Source organism: Drosophila gunungcola, unplaced genomic scaffold (assembly GCF_025200985.1).
Source record: "Drosophila gunungcola strain Sukarami unplaced genomic scaffold, Dgunungcola_SK_2 000057F, whole genome shotgun sequence".
NCBI classification, from domain to species: domain Eukaryota; kingdom Metazoa; phylum Arthropoda; class Insecta; order Diptera; family Drosophilidae; genus Drosophila; species Drosophila gunungcola.
In genome coordinates this window covers 547,357-566,679 of record NW_026453220.1, presented here as the reverse complement: position 1 = coordinate 566,679, position 19,323 = coordinate 547,357, and the positions used below count along the sequence as shown (strand labels likewise).

Genomic DNA, 19,323 nt, shown 5'->3' with positions numbered 1-19,323 from the left:
GCCATACCACTCGAAGACTTGCAACTTCATTCGCGATCGATTCTCGCATTCCTACTCTTTGAATATGGCGACGCCGCCCAAGAACAACGACACGGCGACTACAATTGGAGTTTAACTTTTATGGGTAGATATAGATACAATGATGAGATAGAGAGGGAGAGACGGGGACAAAAACACCGAGTGACATAAAACAGTGGAATACACTTAACATTAGCACTTAATTAAAGCTGGAATTGGGATCGAGAATAGGAACGGGATGCTGATTTCGTCTACATTCGCACCTGGAACTTGCCCGCCTTGGTCAGGTATTTGACGCCCTTGAAAGGCTTGTACTTCTCGCCGTACATGTCCAGGCGGTTCACCTTCAGGCCGGAGACGGCCAGCTGCGAGATCTGGAACTGGACATTCACGGACGGATTGGCATCGATGTTGGTCGTCCCGGGCGTAATGGAAACCTAATGGGATATGGGGAGAACAAATTAATTTATGGGTGTCTTGTAAATAATTTTCAAATCTTTGGTTTCACATAAATTTGTTTTAATTTCCCAAGTAGAAAACCCTGCTTTAGAAATAATTGCATTAATTTATAATACTCTTACTAAGTGTACACATTAAATAAAGTAAAACGGTGACCAGTATAGAAACAGAAATTAAATTTTTATCAAATACGTAATCGGTAAAAAAAATGACTTTGCAAAAATCTGAACCTATTGGTCTTCTTTATATATAATATTTTAATCAATGAGTACTTGTGTGACACCAAAACAAATGAATATGCAAGCTTTTTCATCATATACGCACCGATCCCCTAATATTTGGCAGTTTGGACACATCTATGCGCCCCACATCCCAGGACAGTGTCTTGGTTACCGAATCGAAGGTGTACTTTCCCTGATTCGGCGTCAACAGGCAATTGAGCACGCATCGCGGCATGGTCAGCTCCAGCTTCACTTTGTCCACGGTGCGTCCCAGGGTATTCCTTGGTCCAATAGTCAGATCCAGACGACCCTGCTCCCCCGTTTTAATTGAGAAGTTGTGCCTGATGTAAATGGGTATGGCCACCACAGACTGGGAGCTAATGTGGTACGACATCAGGCGGAAGTTGCCATCGGGCGGGATGAAGGAGAGCAGTCGCTCCGCCTCCCAGCGCTTGAATCGCACGCAAGGATGGAAGGACACGTCGTCGAAGAGGCGTGGATTCATGAAGGACAACGTAAGATCTGGCATGCCAGATAACTTGATGCAGCAATCAATCTGGAAGAGGTATTATTATAAATTTAAATGTAAAACATATATGATGGTAATGCGTAAATTTTTAAATGGGTTGTTGCAGATATTTTTTACCTTAATCGATTAAGATTATTTTTTAAGGGATAACATCATATCAAATAAAAGAACTTAACCGAACCGATAATACGTCACTATAAGAAAAGTAATTATAACTTAAGCTTCTCTTTATGCCCAAAAATCTTTATCTGTATGCTTAAGGTTTATAAAATTATAATTATCACGCTTTGAGCCTAAAATTTCCAAAAACTATTATATGCTAGCGCTTATAACTCTTAAAAGAGTCTACAGTATGCCGTTTTAATACATTAAAGTAGGTCTTACATATCCTTGAATCTCCGCAAAGACTGTGGATCCCGATTTATCGATGATGGCGTCCACCTCTTCGATGACATCGAAGTACGCCTCGTTGTTGGTGTAGCGTACGCCACTTCTGCGCCAGGGAATCGCCGACAACTGACCCGAGGGCAGGGTGGTGCTCACACTTTGGGTAAACAAAATGGGATTAGGAGGTAGCCAGGGGGAGGAGGAATCCTCTGATCGGATGACCTACTTGCTCTTGCCCGTCACCGTATTGGCAATGGTGCGCAGGATGTTCGGCGGCTTGATCAGCTCCTTGAGGATGTTGCTCTCGGTGGCCAGCGGGAAGCCGTTGTCCAGCATCTCGTCCAGCAGCTCGTAGACGACCACATAGTTGTCCTTGATCACCGACTCGGAGCAATCGCCAAAATAGTCCTGGAAAGTGTCCACCACGCGATGGAGGAACTCGATGACGAAGAGCGGCGGCACCTCCTGCTTGCAGGCGGCCACCAAGGACACCGTGTCCCTTTGCACCGTGATGAGGTAGTAGTGGGGCGTGGCTATCACCGGCGGCACATCCTGCAATCGAAAGATATGGTCAGTATATGGCCCATACGTGGCAGGGGCGGCTTACATATGGAGCGGCTCGCTGGGCGTCGAGGAAGTACTCGCACACGGATCGCGAGACCACCGAACGCCAGTGCTTTTCCAGGAAGACCTCGCTGTTTTGCGGATATATGGAGGTGTTAGATCGGTTCTGTATACCCTCTGGCTGACTGGCTTACCCGCCGCTGTTCACTATAAACAGACTGTGTATCATAATTCGGCCCTAAATTGTTTACTATTCAAACGCTATTGTTATTTTTTTGCAACGCTACGTCTAGGGATGAGTAATTGGAGATGACAGCGTGAGCGGTTCTCACGAGGTATTGTATATTACAAAATTAAATAAATTTACTCGAGAACTTGCTAATAAAAATGACTAAGCAATTGAACAAATTCATGAACTCGAAGAAATTAAAGCCAACATATTTGTAATTGTATTTAAATAATAATGGTTTTAAACAACTATAACTGTTCAATCAGCCAAAATGATATCTCACAATATAACATTTCGTGAGGCCATCACCAAGAGCACATCCATTGCACATCTCTAATAAAACAGCTGACAGCGGCGGAACGAATTGAAATTGAAACGTGGGGCAAGTGTGAGTTTCCTTTATATATTTTGACAAGTAATAAATAAACAAGGTAACAAAATAAAACATTTTCTATTAAATAATCTAGGGCATTAACGCACACCTATGACAGAGGCGTAATACACACACGGCACCTCAGAGTTCGCCTGGAAAAGGGCGGAGAAGACACGGAATTATATAATCGCCGGTGATAAACACATGAGTCCGTACAGCGGCTCCTCCGTGCGTCGCCTGCTGGACAGTTGGCCCGGAAAGAAGCGCTTCGGTGTGTACCGCTTCCTGCCGCTCTTCTTCCTGCTGGGCGCCGGCCTGGAGTTCTCCATGATCAATTGGACAGTGGGCGAGACTAATTTCTGTAAGAGTCCTGCTGCTAAAATAAGCTGTTTCCAAGACTAAGTCCCCATTTTTTTCCCTTCAGATCGTACCTTTAAGCGTCGCCAGGCCAAGAACTACGTGGAGGAGCAGCAGAATTTGCAGGCGAGGACAAGCAACAGCACTGATTAAAGACAAAATGCCTGCTGGAGTGTCGTGGGGCCAGTACATGAAGTTCCTCGGCTGCGCTATGGCATCCATGATGGCCGGATCGCAGGCGGTTCATCTGTACTACCGCCCACTGCAGGATCTGCCCGCCTACATCGAACGGGAGCAGCACAGCACACAGGTGGATCGCATAGCCAAGCCACCGGACTCTACTTGAAACTCTGTACTTGACAAGTTACTGGTTACTAAAGCTATTTAAGTTTATCTTCTGTTTTTTTTGGAAAGACATTTCTTCAGGTTTTTTATACCTATGTGCCAAAACTGTATAAATCTTCCTATCTTCTTAAAATTATTACTAGCTGTCCAAGATTATTTTTCATTATGTATGAATATTACTGTCTCTTTCATCTTCATAAAACTTTCTGCTCTTGAACAGATATTAAGCAAAAACAACGAAGGTTTTACTTTATGTAAAGATGAGATTCTTAACAGACTCCAATGCAAACAAACTTTCGACTTAATCACTGTATTTAGGAAACTATTTTTATTAGGACTAGCTAAGACTACTTCTCGTGCACCTTCCGGTGGTTTTTGAGGCACGTCTGCTGCCGGAAGGCCTGTCCGCAGGTGCCGCAAACGTAGGGTTTCTCGCCCGTGTGGATGTACTCATGGTGCCTCAGGGTCTTCCTTGAAGCAAAGCTCTCCGGGCAGTGGCGACAGGCGAAGGGTTTGAGCTTCAGATGGACCGCTCGCACATGGGCCTCCAGTTCGAATCTGCGAGCGAACCGCCTGCCGCAGTGCTCGCAGGGCAACTTGTCGCTGGAGTGCATGAGCATGTGCTGCAGAAGCATGAATTTCTTGGCCATCCGGCGTCCACAGACCTGGCATTCGTGCGGCAGCTCCTCCTGTCCCTCGTGCTGCTGCAACGTGTGATACCTGAGGGTGTACTGTGAATGGAACTCCTTTTGGCAGATGTCGCAGAAGTGACGCTCTGCAGCGCCGCCCTCCTTGGCGGCCACCTCGTCCTCCGTGGGATGCTTCGTCCTCAGGTGGTACTTCAGATTCGCTGACTGATTAAAACTGGCCCCGCACTGCTCACAAATGAATTTCTTCAGCGAATCCCTGTCCCTGGGACTGTGCTTTAGTCTTTTGTGCTTCTGCATGGCTATGCGGCTGGTGTAGATCCTATCGCAGCCTGGCTGATCGCAGGGATGACGCCGCTCCTTGGGGGCATGCACCTCCCGAATGTGCGTGTACAGACCGCCCATGAAACTGTAGGCCTTCTCGCACTGATCGCACTGGAAGGGTCGTTTGTTGCCCTCGTGAACCTTGCGGATGTGGGCCGCCAAGGTGATCTGGTGGGCAAAGCTGTGCCGGCACAGGGAGCACTTTAGCGTGTTCCTCGAGCCTCTGGAGGATTTCCTTGCTGGTTTCTCCTGCTTTTCGGCGGGCTCATCGATGGGATCTGGATCGGGATCGGGTTCGGGGGGCTCCAGACTATGCAGGGATTCTTGATCCTCCTCCCTGTTTTCGTAGACCACCTCGAAAGTGGGTTCCCGTGAGTCCTTCCTCAGCATTTCCAGCAACTGCTGCCTGCAATCCTCTGCTTTTCGGCGGAACTTTTCGAAATTCTGAACCAACTGTCGGCATTCCAAGCACATTGCATTGGGCAGCCACTGCTCCATGTCCTGGTTTTCCGTCGAATCCTTGCTGAGCCTCAGATTGAGCAACTGCTGCAGCTCCTGGCTGATTGGAGTGTCCTCTGATTGGAGCTCCTTGTCCAATTGGATTAGACAGGTGCGACAGAAGTTCCGAGCGGATTCCCTGGTCAGTTGTGGCAGCATTTTGTACGGTTGTTTAAATAATAATTTAAATATTTTGTAATTTAATTTAATGCATTATAATAAAATCGTATCCCGTTGTATATTTTAAGGTAAAACCTAAGCTGGTCACATTGGAGAGTGGCATCTTCTAGAGGTGCCCACAAGTCACATAAGTCTATCGATATCGATTACATTTCACTTACCTATCGCCCATCTGCACAACACCGGCACGTAAATAAAATAAAATATTTGTCTATTTTGAGTGAACGCCTATAACTATATTTATTTCTATTCTATTTAGGCTTTGCAGAGGAAAAGCACATAGCACGGCGGACAGACAAACACAAGTCACCCCATTAAACGATCGGAGGAGCAGGTGGCCGCCAGTTAAAGCTTTTTATTTGTGATTTCTGTCCTGGAATTTGGCAAAAATGGTCTTCTACTTCAAGAGCAATATTGTCCAGCCGCCGGCCCTGCTCTATATGGGCCGCGACAAGCACGAGAACGAGGAGCTGATCCGATGGGGCTGGCCGGAGGATGTGTGGTTCCATGTGCACGACCTGTCCTCGGCCCATGTGTACTTGCGGCTGCGGAAGGGACAGACCATCGATGACATACCCAGCGATGTCCTGGTGGATGCCGCCCAGCTGTGCAAGGCCAACAGCATCCAGGGCAACAAGGTGAACAACCTGGAGGTGGTCTACACCATGTGGGAGAACCTCAAGAAGACGCCGGACATGGAGCCCGGCCAGGTGGCCTATCACGACGAGAAGGCGGTCCGTCGCATCCGTTTGGAGAAGCGCATCAATGAGATCGTGAACCGCTTGAACAAGACCAAGACGGAGGAGGAGCACCCCGATTTCCGGGGACTGCGTGAGGCCCGGGATGTCGCCGAGCGCCAGGATCAGAAGAAGCTGCAGCGGGAGCGCCGGGATCAGGAGAAGGAGGCCGCCAAGCAGCGTGCCCTAGAAGCGGAGCTGCGCAGCTACGCCTCGCTGCAGAAGAGCGAGAATATGCGCACCAACTATGATGCGGGCAACGAGTCGGATGACTTCATGTAGTCCCTGGGCAGGACCAAGTCCTGATGCACCAGCGCATTTATGCCGAACATCTTTCGCTGTCCTCAACATTTTTTTTATTAAATCATACACAAAACGTTTTGTAAATTACACAATGGTACTTATTTTACGTGGAAGATATCGTTGGTTGTGTTCCAATAATTCACCTTAATTCGCATAAGTGCTTCCCTATGCATTTTGAATTTTTTATATATGAAAATCGTTTTACCAATGGCCAAATTGTATTTATTTTGGTGGGCACACAGTAAACTTTTTAAAATTTCACGCATAAGATGAACATCTATTGATGCCTTTTGCTTTCAATGTTGAATTTATATTAAAATAGTTTTCTTCAAATATTTGTCACATATATTCTTTGAACTAGTTTTAATTTTTTGGGAAAAAGTTGTGAAAACATATTGTTTTGCTTTTGAAATTGGCAGCTGAGATTTTATGTTATTCCTGTTATGGATTAAGTTGATATACATTTAAACGGTTGTTATTATCAGAATATTCCATAACTAAATCTTAAAGGTGTACGTTCAATTTTGAATGTTCGCGGCTTATTATACATGTACTAAAATCGATTTTTACCCCTGTTAAGTTAAAATTCTATGCCTATGTTATTAACAGATCTGTAAATTTAACATAAGATTAAATATTATTAACTCTAACATCATCTGTTAACAAAATGAAACAGTCCGGCAGCTCTGCAGAAAATTTAAAATTTAGGCGGGAATCCAGCCAACCTAAACATCTCTTTTAGCGATATGCTCAATTGGCTAACATCCTTTATTGCTTTGAAAACGATTCGCACCATCAGCTGACGCATTTCCCACAACTTTATTGCCTTTGGCAACATCTGCAGCATAAACCTTTTTTTGCTTTCTAGGTCTTTCATTTCTTCCTATTTTTTTCGCTCATCTTTATAAGTGTTTATGGGCATATGAAGGGGGGCGTTGGGCCTTTTCGGGTTTTGCTGTTTGCTGGCCGTTTTATGGCCTCAACGGCTTGTTGCCTTTTTGAGTTTCTGGACAATTTGCTGTCAGCACATGAATATGAATGGCTGCAAGGCTGACAAAACTGGGGTCATAGTCTCCCTCCCTTTTTTTTTTTGTTTTCGTTTCGGTAACGCACTCATTATCGGTCATTTTATTTTCACGCATTGTTCGCAACAACAATGGCAGCCAAACAACAAAGGGGAAGCCCCCGAAAATGCGAGAAACTTGATGAGGCTGCGTGTCCTTTTGATTATGCCATACCAATCTCCTGCTTTTCCCACTCTTTCGTCATTATGGCCAGTCGTAAACATTGATGACAGTGGGGTTGCACTCGGGTTACGACTCCTTTTCGCACCGCCCCCTCTGATTGATTCCCGGCGCTTGTGGCTCTGTCCTCTCTGATTTAAAAACGACTCTGCGAAGATGTTTTATGGCCGCCTGGCAGACAACTTAGTTCTTCTCACAATAATAAAGTGGCATGACCATGAAAGTGGCCAGTGACGGGGGTCACTGTCAAAGGAATCCCCTCGAAATCCCCCCGAAAACCCCCTCGGAAACCCCCTCGGAAACCCCCTCTTAGCCATCAGTCCCGGCAATCGCCGTCATTAATCAAACTGGCAACAGTAAGCCTCAACATTCCCCCATTCCCCCATTCCCCCGTCAACGAAAGCTTCTCGCTTTCGCTCTTTATTGCATTTGTCACCACAGCATGGCTGCACTGAGAAAATAATTATGTTACCAGGCTTTACACAAAATAAGTATTTGTGTTTCCATTGTTAAATAAAATTCTAAACTACAATACATATAATTTTCTTCAAATTTTTTTTTTGCGCTGCTCAATTCGACAAAATTTAATTATAAAATTTCTTACGAAAATTTATTTTCTTATGTATTTTTTATGTTACGATTTAGTATAAGAAATCTGGAAAATGATTATCGAAATTTGAAATGTTATACCTCGCTGAATTCGCCATAAAAATTCCATTCAAGTGGCATTCACAGAAAAAAAATTACTTTCCGACAATTGCAAAAATCCAAAAAAAAAATTAAAAAACACTAAACAAAATTGCGTTTTTATATCAAATCTCTGTGTATTTATATACAATATTTGTACAAATTAGCCTGGACAAGACTGACATTTTCTCTCAGTGTCGACATTGGTGGGAAACCACACACACTGTTCTGGCGAAATGGAGGAGAAGAAGAGGGTCCATTTCCAGTCACAACATAATTAGCTGACTCATTCTGCCGCTTTCTTGGCTTTGACAAAAGACAGGGTAACCGATTGGCTCGTGGTTATTTAGGTCGGAATGCAGCTGCATGTGCAGCAACAATTAATCATGTTGGGGCTGCGAAAATAATGTGGGTGGGTGCAAGTGGAGGTTTGGCCGGCTAAAAGCCAACACCCATGTTTTGGTAATCAAATTTCCTGTTTGCATGCACTTGATGTGGGAGTAAAGTGGATGTGCGCCATGTGAGGGATGTGGGCCATCACTCCTGCTGCCGGCGGGGAAGGAGGACATCCATCACATCTGCTGGACCGGACCAACTATTAGCAGGGGCCAGGAGGGCGGCCCCTGCGATTCTGCATAAATTTCACAAATATATCCCATCTTGATGGCAGATTCAGATGAGCTTCAGCCCGCAGAAAAAGCCATTCTCTTGGCTAAAACCGGGCTATGGTTTATGAGTTATTAGGAAATGCAAATTGTAGAGAACTGATAGAACTTTGAAGCTCTAAAATATGTGGATAACTAATATATTGTTGCTTATTTATAGACTCCTTTAAAATTGATAATAAAACCTTAGTGATTTCATTTTTAGAAACATTTACCTTATGATTATAATTATAAGGAAAATATTTCAGGATTACACAGAAATCTCAAGAGCTTCGAAATCAGCTGTAAAAATATCTTAAAGTATTCTGTAAATATTTGAAAATTACATTTATATCCTAGACATTTTGTACACATTGGAGTTGTACAATAAAGTGCAATAATGGAGAAAATCCCATTCGGCATTCAGTGCTTTTTCGGGCCATCTAAAATTCTGATTTACGTTTATGACCCGCGGCATCAAAATAAAGCTGCAGCAATTAAAGTGATCGCTCATGTGGGAGTCGCTGGGAAATGTCGGAAAATCGTGTGCTGCACTGAAAATTTTATGCGGTTGCCGTGGGACAAAAGGAAAAATAAGGAAATGGAAATGAAAATGAAAATGGGAACGGAGCTGGTGTTGGGTATGGGGATGGTATTGGGAATGGGGAATGGAGAATGGGGAAGAGAACTTGCAAGTGCGCAATAGCTGTGTGTGTCCTTGCAACGAAAACGAGAACAAAAACGAAGACGTTGGGGGGCGTTGAAGGCTTCCGACGTCTGTGCCCACAACAATAACAATTGCTGACGTGTGGATGCTAGGGATTCCATCTAAATGTCCCTCAGTGGACAAATCAAAGACAACGAAGAAAGAGCAAAGGAAGAAAATTGAAAAGCGGAGCGCGTCAAACTTAATCAAAGGGATATTTCTCAATTCTGGGATATATTTGCACCAATCAAAAAATAATTTCACTATGAATTGTTATAAGTGAAACTTACACATTTTATGAGTGCTATTTTGGTGTACCTCACCCAAAATACGACGTATAGTAAACAGAATGGCGACCTATGAAATCCATCTCGATCGATTTCCAGAAAAAAAATTTTGTTTTGGTATAAAAATCGATTTTTGAAAGCCGTTTTTTTTAAAAATGCCCAAATTTCGCTTTTTTTATAAGGGGGTACATCATCATTTTTTGCCAAAATTTGAAAACCTGGAAAAATTTTAGCTGTGAATGCCATTTGATTGGAAATTTTATGACGAATCCAACGATGTATGACATTCTAATTTCCGACTATTATTTCCCAGTCTTTTGACATAAAAACTGATTTTTTTACGGTGTTTTTCGGTTTTTCAAAAAAATAAGAAAATAAAACATTTCCAGAGAGTCTTTTTGTTGTAACTTGACCAAAATATAACGCAAAGCCATAAGAATGACTGTTTTGTACAGCTGGCGACCTATAAAATCCATCTCGATCGATTTCCAGAAAAAAATGTTGTTTTGGTATAAAAATCGATTTTTGAAAGCCGTTTTTTTAAAAATGCCCAAATTTCGCTTTTTTTATAAGGGGGTACATCATCATTTTTTGCCAAAATTTGAAAACCTGGAAAAATTTTAGCTGTGAATGCCATTTGATTGGAAATTTTATGACGAATCCAACGATGTATGACATTCTAACTTCCGACTATTATTTCCCAGTCTTTTGACACAAAAACTGATTTTTTTACGGTGTTTTTCGGTTTTTCGAGAAATAAGAAAATAAAACATTTCCTGAGAGTCTTTTTGTTGTAACTTGGCCAAAATATAACGCACAGCCATAAGAATGACTGATTCGTGCAGCTGGCAACTTAACCTACCTATCCCAAATTGATAAAGAAAATTAAATTTTTATTTGGTACAGAAACCGATTTTTAAAAACGTTTTTTATAAAATTTATTTTAAGATTTCTTTCTTGATTTACAACCTTATTAAACATTAAATATTTAGCTGTGAATGCATTCGATTAGAAATTTTATGATGAGTTTAACAAGGTTGACTGAAACACAAAGTTTTTGTTGCGCTTTTTTCGTTTTTTTGACTGCCTGCAAAAAAAAAACAATCTTTATTATAGTAAAATACAATTTCTTCTCTAGTTTATGTTCCTATTGCTCACTTGATGTCCATGTCCCCAAATACCAAATGCAATTACCATAAGTGCGGCCCTGACCCACAAGTTTATAAATCGAAAAGCACCCCCTAGAAAACCTATTGCTAAGCGCTTTTGATTAACCACTTGTGCCCAATTTTTACGCAGCCTCCACGGTCATGTCAATCAATCTTTGACACGCTGCCACATAATTGGCCAGGATTTGCATGTCCATATTGCCATAGTGCAGGCAGCCAGTGTCCTGTGCCCAAATGGGATACCCAAATTGGATATGGTCGTGTGCCTGAAATTAATTCACATTGTCATGCAGATTCTCATCGCCATTGTCATTGTTTAACGTTTTGTCGACTATTGCTTACGTTTACGTTTTAGCTGAACGTTCATAATTTTGGACAAATTACGAGTGTTGGTAACAATGTTCATGACATTTTTGGGGTGGCAGTTTTTTTTAGGAATTCCATGAGCTGACTGCGCTGAAATTCTTGTTATATAAGCAATATCTTGACACGTTTATGCTTTTCAGGACGTTTTATGATATTCATAATTTTATATGATAATAACCTTCAATTGATTTGCATAATACAAAAGGAAAACTTATTCCTTGCGATTTTGTTTTTACATTGCTATTATAAAGTTTGAATTAAGCTTTAGATAATATATTAAAACGTACAAGCAGTCTGTCCTTGGTTGGTTGAAAAGGGAAAAACGAGTAAAAATAAAATAACATTTTAAGCTTGGATAAGATGGCTATATCTTGTCCACTTTCCATTGTAGCAGCTCAATTAAAAACTTGATGCTTTTGGGGTTAAGTCAACTGGTTTTGAGACCTCTATTTTCCAGTAGTAAGGCTACACCACAATCTTAAAGACCCCTCCCAAAATGTGTCAATTGGTTTTCTGGTAGGCTGCAGCTTCAGGGACGGAGAAAAGTGGGGTGGCATTTGATTTGTGGCCCGCGGCGGCGACAAGGTCGCTCTTCTCCTCTTTCTCTTCGCTGCACCAACAGTGTCACCCAGTGCTGCCACAATTGTCTACATAGAAATAAACGAAGCATATTTATTATTAGCCCATGTGCAAATTAAAATCTAAAAAAAAAATATTAAAAATAAAAATATTCAATGCATTTTGTTAGTTTACAATGAGCACGGGTAAAAGAACCTTTAAGTTAGAATAAAACTGATATTATTTTGTAATTTCCTAGCCCCAAAAAGGCAGCTCTAATGACATCATAAATTGCCTGCACTTGAACCCGATGGCCGAGATGGTCGAGATGGCCAAAATGGTCGAGATGGCCAAAATGGTCGAGATGGCCAGACATGGAATGGTTTCCGTTTATTGGTGCCACCGCCACGCCCCTTTGCCGCCCATTTGTCCATTTACGCGCCAGTTTCTGGCCGTCTTGTCAAATGTGTTTATGGCCAAAAGCCCTCTCACCTCCCCTTCCCCACCACACAGTTCCAATACCGCCGAAAACCGAGGAAAACCAATCGAACCGCCCAAAGTCCGACGACATCTGTGAAATGTTGCCCGTTTATGGGGTCTCAGCGTGGGGCGACACCAATTTACCCCCAAACCAAAAAATGCGATTTGGTAGGAGTCGAGAGCAAATAGCTTTATACTTTATTGCACGCCCATACACCATAAACACTTTAGTCGTAACATTACGATGAACATCTGCCCCTTGAATTGGTCATAACTCAATTGAACCTTTTAAATAAGTCAACCCCAACGGATCAAGCCTTAAACTTTATATATTTATCAATTTTGAAAGCCCCAAATAAACACATTCGTTTTGCTTCAAATATAATTTTTAATCGAATTCATCAAAATTTATATAATTGTTTTTTGTTTTTCTTTTATACATGTATATATATTTAATGTATACATAGTTTAGTTTTTGATATAGTACACATGTGTATATATAATATAATTGGTTTTGCTCAGGCCCTTGTAAATATTGTAAACAAGTTAATTAAACATTAATATTCAACAATTTCGTTTTTTGTTTTTGGTTTTCTGAGTGGTGAGGATAAAGTGTCTGACTGTTTGAGTTATCGTTAAGTTGAGGTTATATTTTAAGTTGTAGTTATAGGTATAGTGTACATTGATCCACATATTTCCCACTAGACTTTTTGGTAGTGACTTACTCTGTAATCTGTAGTTTTCTTAGGCCTAAAGTATAATTCTCAGCTTTGGTTTAGTTTACTTCGAACTGGATGGGTTTTTGGTTTACAGGTCCCCCAGGAGACCCAAGGAATTTAAAGCTTTCGTTAGTTAGTTGTTCATTTTTCACTTCTTTTTTAATCCCCTTCCCTCGTTTTCCGCTCCATCATCTGCATACTTTTCCAGTTTTTTTTTGTTGGTTGGTCGAAATTACTTAAGTTAAGATACATTTTAAAGTGCAATACAGAGGTGCTGGGAAAACATATTAATACGGGAAGTTTGGTCAATTTTCGAGTTGTATGCTGATTGATTTTTGAGCTTTGGGCTTACGGACTAAACAGTTTCGCGGATATATTTATTTACTTTAAGTGTATACATTTGTTTATTTAACAATTAGCTCTGTCATCCAATGTTGTGAAGAGGGAGAAACACGCTAGGAAAAAGGAGGTTACGCATCGACTACGTTGAGTAACACTGGATAGGGCTAAGAATACTTTAAGATAGATATTTCTACATATTTTCGGTATGTTTAGCTGATAACTTCGTGTGTGAACTGTGCACTTCACAGCAGATAACTGGTCCTAAATAAAATTGACTCAAATTGACTCTGTGCCAGCACAGAAATAAATATGTGCGACAGAGATAGTAAGGAAATGGCATAGAGTTAGTTGTGAGTGGTAAGTACAGATATTGTTGCAATTATTGGACAGTGCTATTCCGTCTCCATCGATCCCTGCTCAAATTAAAATGAAAACCATATCTTTACTTTTACTTAATTCAATTTTCCTTCGGTTTTTGGAAATAAAAGCAGGTTAATAAACCTTAAACTATCATGGAAAATTGTGGTAACAAAATTCCTTGTATTTCTTAAAGCCTTGATGTTTTGAAAATCTTGTTTGTCTTAAAAACTCCAGCGCGGTCGTCCAAAAGTATGCTAAGTTGTCAACAACATGCTAGACTACAAACACACCAAATACGGAAAATATTGTACTGCATACTTTTAGACACCGGACTCTGTATTTAATTGAACTGCTTTATAAATTCAGAAATATATGCTTCTGAAATACATTTAGTTTGAAAACGGACCACACACTCGCACTCTCACGCTCCACTGACTTACGAACTGACTTAGCACTCTCTCCCATGGATCCTCAGCCGAAGGGCTTCCATTTCGCCACGGAATCCTACACCTGCTCGGCACTCTCGTCCAGAACCATCGAGTGCAGGTCCATCGCCGAGCGGGTCTTCCTCGGGGGCCGCGGCATCAGGTAGTGACTGGTACTGGCCCCCACAAACACCGAATTCTGGCGCGGACGCGACGCCGACACATGCGAGGCGTATCCTGGAACACACACACACGAAACAATGGATAATGGTTCAGTTTCGGGAAAATTAGTGGCCGGGGGTCACACATTTACTCCTGGTGGCGTAGCAATCAGGAGGGCATGAATGTCAACCCATGGATTTGCTGAGGCGAGTCGAAATGTTCTGGTGATGGGTGCGTGAAATGTATGGTAAGTTATTAAAGCGGACAGTGATTTTGTCATACCTAAATTAATACTTAATCAAAATTTATATGAATTTAAATCCTTAATACTTTAAAGGTAAATTAATGGGTGTAATTTAAAAAATAAACTTGTACATATTTAAAAACAAATAAAAATACATTTATTTCCAGACAATTAATTTGTTGACCTTTTTTTGTAACCATAAACTATAATTTATTACAGATATTCGAATAAATAAAATTAATCATATTCCTATCTCGTAGACCTAACAAAACAATTTGATAGCCAATTTAGTTTCAATTTGTTTTAATTTCTGTTCAATATATAATATGTGTTTCATTACTCAATCGCCAAATTGATGGACAGCATGTGGTAAGTAAAATGCTTTTAAATTCCTGTTGCTGTTGTTAATTTAAATTTTGAATTTTTAGGTCAGCATCGAGCATGCTTTACACTTCGTGTCACGTGCTCCGCATTGCTTTTTGCTTTCAGCGATTGGGGAAGCCCCTCTGTGTCGTTGTCCTGACTCAACTTAATAGACTTTTCGCTGCGGAACGGAGGCCTCAACTCAGCATTCGCACCGCCTTGGCCTCTGCAGATGTACCCACATTATCATCAGCTCCATCTGCATTCCCATGCAGAGCAAAAAAAATACAATTTTCCTATCATTTATTTCATTTTAACACTTAAAACACATATTTATTGAACTGTTGCCCTTTATTTCCTAATGTAAGCTATTTTGTATATTAATTTCTATCTAACAAATGTAAGCCAAGCATTATAGTGATAGATATATTACTTAGTTTTATTTCCTATTCATTGAACACCTATCTATTTTTAAATTTTTTATTTGAAAAAATACTTTATCAATTTTAAGATAGCTTTTCTATGTGTACATCTGCTCCTGCATGTTTTATGTGTGTATTTTCCATCTTATTCCTCTTTTCTTCCTGTCCATGAGTTCGTTGCGTTTCCACGGGATTTAATTGCGTAGCTCTGGGGGGGTTGTGGATGTGGAGCGCAAAAAATCCAAGGGGTACCCCCCACCCACCAGCAGGGGCATTCAAAATGTATTGTTATTTGCTTCGCTGCCTTTGCTCCGCGAGCAACTTAATTGTCTGGCAAATCATTAAAAAAAAGTCCTAGGTTCGGGATAGGGGGCAGCAAAGTGACTACAACTAAATGCTGTATTTACCAGCTTCATTGGGGGCGTGGCACTTGGAGGGGCGGCGGCGTTAACGAACGCTTCAAATAGCGCACATTACGCATAAGTATTTCGATTCGCATCGACTTTGCAGGAACATGGGGGTCGTTAAAATAGGAGGGATTACTATTAAGCTGCAAGGGATTGGCAGTGAGAACAGATGTCTGCATATGTTAACCAGTTCATTAAATTCAAGCGTGTCTCAGCTGTATGATAAGAACATGAATAAATTGAAAATGAATAAGAGCTAACAAAAATCCTTTTTATATCAACAAGCAGGCAAAACTATCTTATATAATCCATTGCTTTCATAGTTATTTTCATTTAATTCTTTGTTTAATTGTAGCTTTTATTTGCATAGTTTGATTTAAGTCTATTTGTCTAAAACAATTATTAATTTTCGTTTTATTTTTCCAAAATTGTCAAGATGCGTTGTATATAATAAATTTTTTATTTTTATTTTATTATTTAATATTAAAAATAAGTAGTAATACGTTTTTCTAGTTGACTTTATAAATAATAATAAAAAATTTAAGAAAACTGTGGTGCGCCATTCTGTTAAAAAACCAATTTATAAATTAAAAGTCACATTACATTTTTCTCACCATCAATAGAATTAAATTTTAACTAAGGTACTCTTAAATTCTATTACGTATATTCTATTCCTAACATTTTAAATACATTTTGGGTCACTGTGTCCCTCTTGGCGACGCACAAAAGTATGCAGCACAAGTTGCGGATACTTTGAGCTCGATGGATGTTCGAATTTAATTGCATTCAGTTCGGTTTGATGGGGATGGGTGGTAAGGGGAGGAAAAAAATAAAAGGGCACACGAACGGCGTACATACCCTTGGCATACATGTTGGGATTATAGGCCGCAAATTGACACGTCGGCATATTGAGATTGTGTACCATGCCCATCGACATTCGCGACACGGAGGAGCGCTACAAAAAAATATGTATATCAAGCGATGCATTTACTATATAAAGCTTAACTTATTTTACAACTACTCAAAATAAAGTAAAATTCAAATGGGTAAAAGAACACTTCTTCTTTTGTTACAAATAAATAAAGAAAATATAATAAATTTTATGGGGAGCTCAAGAAATCCATAGCTCTTTGTATTTACCGTTTAATTTGTCTACAAATATACAACACCAAAAAAAAAACTTTGTCCTTTGTTTTGAAGCGAAAGGAATTCTTGATACAGAATAATAAATGAATAATGAATATAGCTATTAAATTATAGAAACTGTTAAATTATAGGTTTTTAAATTGATAGGTATAATAACATATAAGTTTGCAAACTTTTCTTGCCAGAATCAAATTAAATACAAATAAATTTCATTTAATATATCTACGTTGGTTGGATCCTACCTGGTGAGTAGTGACTGCATCCAGGTCGACCAGTGGACAGGAGCTGCGGTGCTGCTGCTGGAACTTGGGCTGATATGGCTCCAGCATCCGGATCTTGCCCCATCGGTTGAAGAAGAGCATGATGGCGCCCACCCAGAGGACCAGGACCAGGCCCACAATCAGGACCTCTTCGGTGCGAACGATGATCTTGGGTCCTGCAAGATTACGCGCAAATGCCATTTGTTTATTTATTTTCAATGTACGCAATCGAATTCTCCTTTTCGCCATAAACATTATGGATTTGTTTGGATTGTAAACTGGTCGCACGTGCCGCACGTAAATAACTCAAGAGTCAGGCTCGAATTCAATTATCGTCGATGTGAAATCTCCGCGATAAACAAATGGCAGTGGGATTTGGCATTGGGATTTATTAAGCAACCGAATCAGCGACTTTAGCCCGCCAAATCCAGCCAAGGGATTTTGTTTCCAGGTGCTGAAGTTGCGCGAGTGCAAGGAAAATTCAATATTTGCAAAGGGAAAATGTATCCAAAAGATACGGCTACATATGTGGCATACCATTGGAAAATTATTATTCCGAAAGTGAAAACACCTTTAATCCCACTCATGTCGTTCCTAATCTATGCTCATTTGAAATTGGTTATTACCAAATCAGGCAGGATTTACTTTAATTTAGGGAATAACATATTATTTACTAGCATTTGCGGAGCGTTTATTTGTGTAGACAAAAGCAATGTCCCACACATGTAGAGAAAATAGTTTTGTACTGTTTGGAAGCCACAAGAAAGTCAACCAATTAAAGTTTGCCATATCTAAAACTTTTATTCCGCAATTTTTGTTTGCATTTAAAACAATGATTTGCGGAATTTGCCTCATAAAATTGCATTTGCTTGTGCGTTTGTTCTAGAAATGTTTTTACTCTTAAAATCTAAAAAGCAAAAATGCCAGTTTTACTTGCGTTATAAAGACAATTAAAAATGAGGTTCGATAGAGGGCATATAATTAAACTCACCTGTCTCTTCGGTGGTCGTATTGGAGGCCCCTGTTGTGGCACCTGTTGTGAATCCATCGTCCACCTCCTGGCTCCCCAGTTCCCCAATATAATCCTCGCTGCCATTCGAGGAGGCTGAGGACGAGGAGGGCGGTGAAATGGGAGCGGTTTGTTCGACCTCCACTAGGAAATTTGTGCCCCGCCAACCGGAGCCCCATTCTGCGGGGTTTCGAAAAGCGGAGTATTGAATCAGAATCGGGGAATTCATGGGACAACTCACCTTCCGACAAACTGGCTGCAGTGGTGACCTCCTCGGCAGATACTTCCAAACGCACAACTAAAATTATATAAAGGTAAATTTACATTTTAATATATTCATGTTCAACGTTTAATAATTTGCAATATGGTTTTCAAAAGTTGTCGTCTTTCGAAATAACCCCAACGGACTTCTGGACTTAAAATAAATTGTTGCATTCCTTTACACTCTTAATAAAAATATGAACAAGCTAGTGTAGTTCTAAACTTAATTGTTCTAATTTCCTATTTAATTCAATCATTCCTAACGCCCATAGAATGTGTACCCATTTGAACAGATTTCATAATGCACAAACTTTAAAGAAAATCAAGAAAGAAACTTGATACAAGCGAGAAGCATTTCAAAGACAATTTGAGTTTGTGGCAAGTGGCAGCTTGGAAAATATTATCCCATGCTCGAAAGGACGGACCTCGTCAGGAAAATGTGCTTGGAAGTCCCCTGCCGCCCCCAAAGAAAATGCAATAAACACTCTGCAAACAGATTTGATGGCCGAGGAATTATGCCAAGTTTTGCACTTGAAAACTCCCTCTATTATGCAATCGTGCAGCACTTAAAGGATCGTATATGGCCATGCTTATGCCCATATGATTGCTTAGAGGGGCTGAATAGGGTGATTGTGGGTGGTTGTGGGTGTAATGTTCATGTGGGAGTGTCAAGGATGAAGTTTTCCAGACGCTGACGTCGGTGAAAGTTTGAATAAAGTGCTGCGACTGCATATGCAAATATGGGTGGCTAGGGTTTGGTGTGAAAAGGTCTTGGCATCTACCTCCATCGCACACCCGTGACGAAATAACTTTCTGTAGTTATTTAGTGCATTAAAAGTTAGCAACCCTTGAGGCCGATGCGTGTGTTTGTGTGTTTCGATGATAAATGTG

General features: G+C 40.7%; 6 protein-coding genes across 8 annotated transcripts in view; 3 read left to right on the top strand and 3 right to left on the bottom strand.

The window, feature by feature from the left end:
* Positions 1-99: 99 nt before the first annotated feature.
* Positions 100-2,510, bottom strand: LOC128264125 (AP-3 complex subunit mu-2). Its single transcript, XM_052999471.1, has 6 exons — positions 2,373-2,510; positions 2,222-2,309; positions 1,841-2,166; positions 1,612-1,771; positions 802-1,254; positions 100-455 (listed from the first exon to the last, which is right to left on the bottom strand). Exons 1-6 carry the CDS (start codon positions 2,405-2,407, stop codon positions 270-272), a joined length of 1,248 nt encoding a protein of 415 aa, XP_052855431.1. The 5' UTR covers positions 2,408-2,510; the 3' UTR covers positions 100-269.
* A 182-nt stretch (positions 2,511-2,692) lies between these two features.
* LOC128264135 (small integral membrane protein 4) lies at positions 2,693-3,530 on the top strand. 3 transcript variants are annotated; one of them, XM_052999486.1, is made up of 3 exons: positions 2,693-2,795; positions 2,875-3,141; positions 3,205-3,530. In XM_052999486.1, the coding sequence occupies exons 2-3, from the start codon at positions 2,985-2,987 to the stop codon at positions 3,288-3,290; spliced, it is 243 nt and encodes an 80-aa protein (XP_052855446.1). In that variant the 5' UTR covers positions 2,693-2,795; positions 2,875-2,984; the 3' UTR covers positions 3,291-3,530. The 3 variants fall into 3 exon arrangements, with proteins under 3 accessions (XP_052855446.1, XP_052855445.1, XP_052855447.1); XM_052999485.1 differs by having other exon boundaries at positions 2,765-2,789; XM_052999487.1 differs by having other exon boundaries at positions 2,775-2,838; positions 2,899-3,141.
* Positions 3,298-3,530, top strand: LOC128264136 (protein brawnin). The gene has a single exon (XM_052999488.1). The coding sequence runs from the start codon at positions 3,298-3,300 to the stop codon at positions 3,481-3,483; it is 186 nt and encodes a 61-aa protein (XP_052855448.1). The 3' UTR covers positions 3,484-3,530.
* A 142-nt stretch (positions 3,531-3,672) lies between these two features.
* Positions 3,673-5,211, bottom strand: LOC128264124 (gastrula zinc finger protein XlCGF26.1). The gene has a single exon (XM_052999470.1). The coding sequence runs from the start codon at positions 5,108-5,110 to the stop codon at positions 3,830-3,832; it is 1,281 nt and encodes a 426-aa protein (XP_052855430.1). The 5' UTR covers positions 5,111-5,211; the 3' UTR covers positions 3,673-3,829.
* A 24-nt stretch (positions 5,212-5,235) lies between these two features.
* Positions 5,236-6,381, top strand: LOC128264133 (coiled-coil domain-containing protein 25). The gene is made up of 2 exons (XM_052999483.1): positions 5,236-5,320; positions 5,391-6,381. The coding sequence occupies exon 2, from the start codon at positions 5,521-5,523 to the stop codon at positions 6,148-6,150; it is 630 nt and encodes a 209-aa protein (XP_052855443.1). The 5' UTR covers positions 5,236-5,320; positions 5,391-5,520; the 3' UTR covers positions 6,151-6,381.
* Positions 6,382-12,760: 6,379 nt separating this feature from the next.
* Positions 12,761-19,323, bottom strand: part of LOC128264129 (uncharacterized) — a 45,292-nt gene continuing 38,729 nt past the window's right edge. The window contains exons 2-6 of the mRNA XM_052999478.1: positions 18,413-18,469; positions 18,154-18,351; positions 17,145-17,338; positions 16,615-16,711; positions 12,761-14,395 (exon numbers count right to left, since the gene is read on the bottom strand). Of these exons, the coding sequence (XP_052855438.1) occupies positions 14,238-14,395; positions 16,615-16,711; positions 17,145-17,338; positions 18,154-18,351; positions 18,413-18,469 (704 nt within the window). The 3' untranslated portion in view covers positions 12,761-14,237. The remainder of the gene's footprint in view (positions 14,396-16,614; positions 16,712-17,144; positions 17,339-18,153; positions 18,352-18,412; positions 18,470-19,323) is intronic.

Coding starts and splice junctions, on each gene's coding strand:
- LOC128264125 (XM_052999471.1), bottom strand. CDS start 2,407: ATGATACACAGTCTGTTTATAGTGAACAGCGGCGG. Junction 2,310..2,372: donor TTTATAGTGAACAGCGGCGG/GTAAGCCAGTCA, acceptor TCCGCAAAACAG/CGAGGTCTTCCTGGAAAAGC. Junction 456..801: donor TGCCAAATATTAGGGGATCG/GTGCGTATATGA, acceptor ATATCCCATTAG/GTTTCCATTACGCCCGGGAC.
- LOC128264135 (XM_052999486.1), top strand. CDS start 2,985: ATGAGTCCGTACAGCGGCTCCTCCGTGCGTCGCCTGCTGGACAGTTGG. Junction 3,142..3,204: donor AGTGGGCGAGACTAATTTCT/GTAAGAGTCCTG, acceptor TTTTCCCTTCAG/ATCGTACCTTTAAGCGTCGC.
- LOC128264136 (XM_052999488.1), top strand. CDS start 3,298: ATGCCTGCTGGAGTGTCGTGGGGCCAGTACATGAAGTTCCTCGGCTGC.
- LOC128264124 (XM_052999470.1), bottom strand. CDS start 5,110: ATGCTGCCACAACTGACCAGGGAATCCGCTCGGAACTTCTGTCGCACC.
- LOC128264133 (XM_052999483.1), top strand. CDS start 5,521: ATGGTCTTCTACTTCAAGAGCAATATTGTCCAGCCGCCGGCCCTGCTC.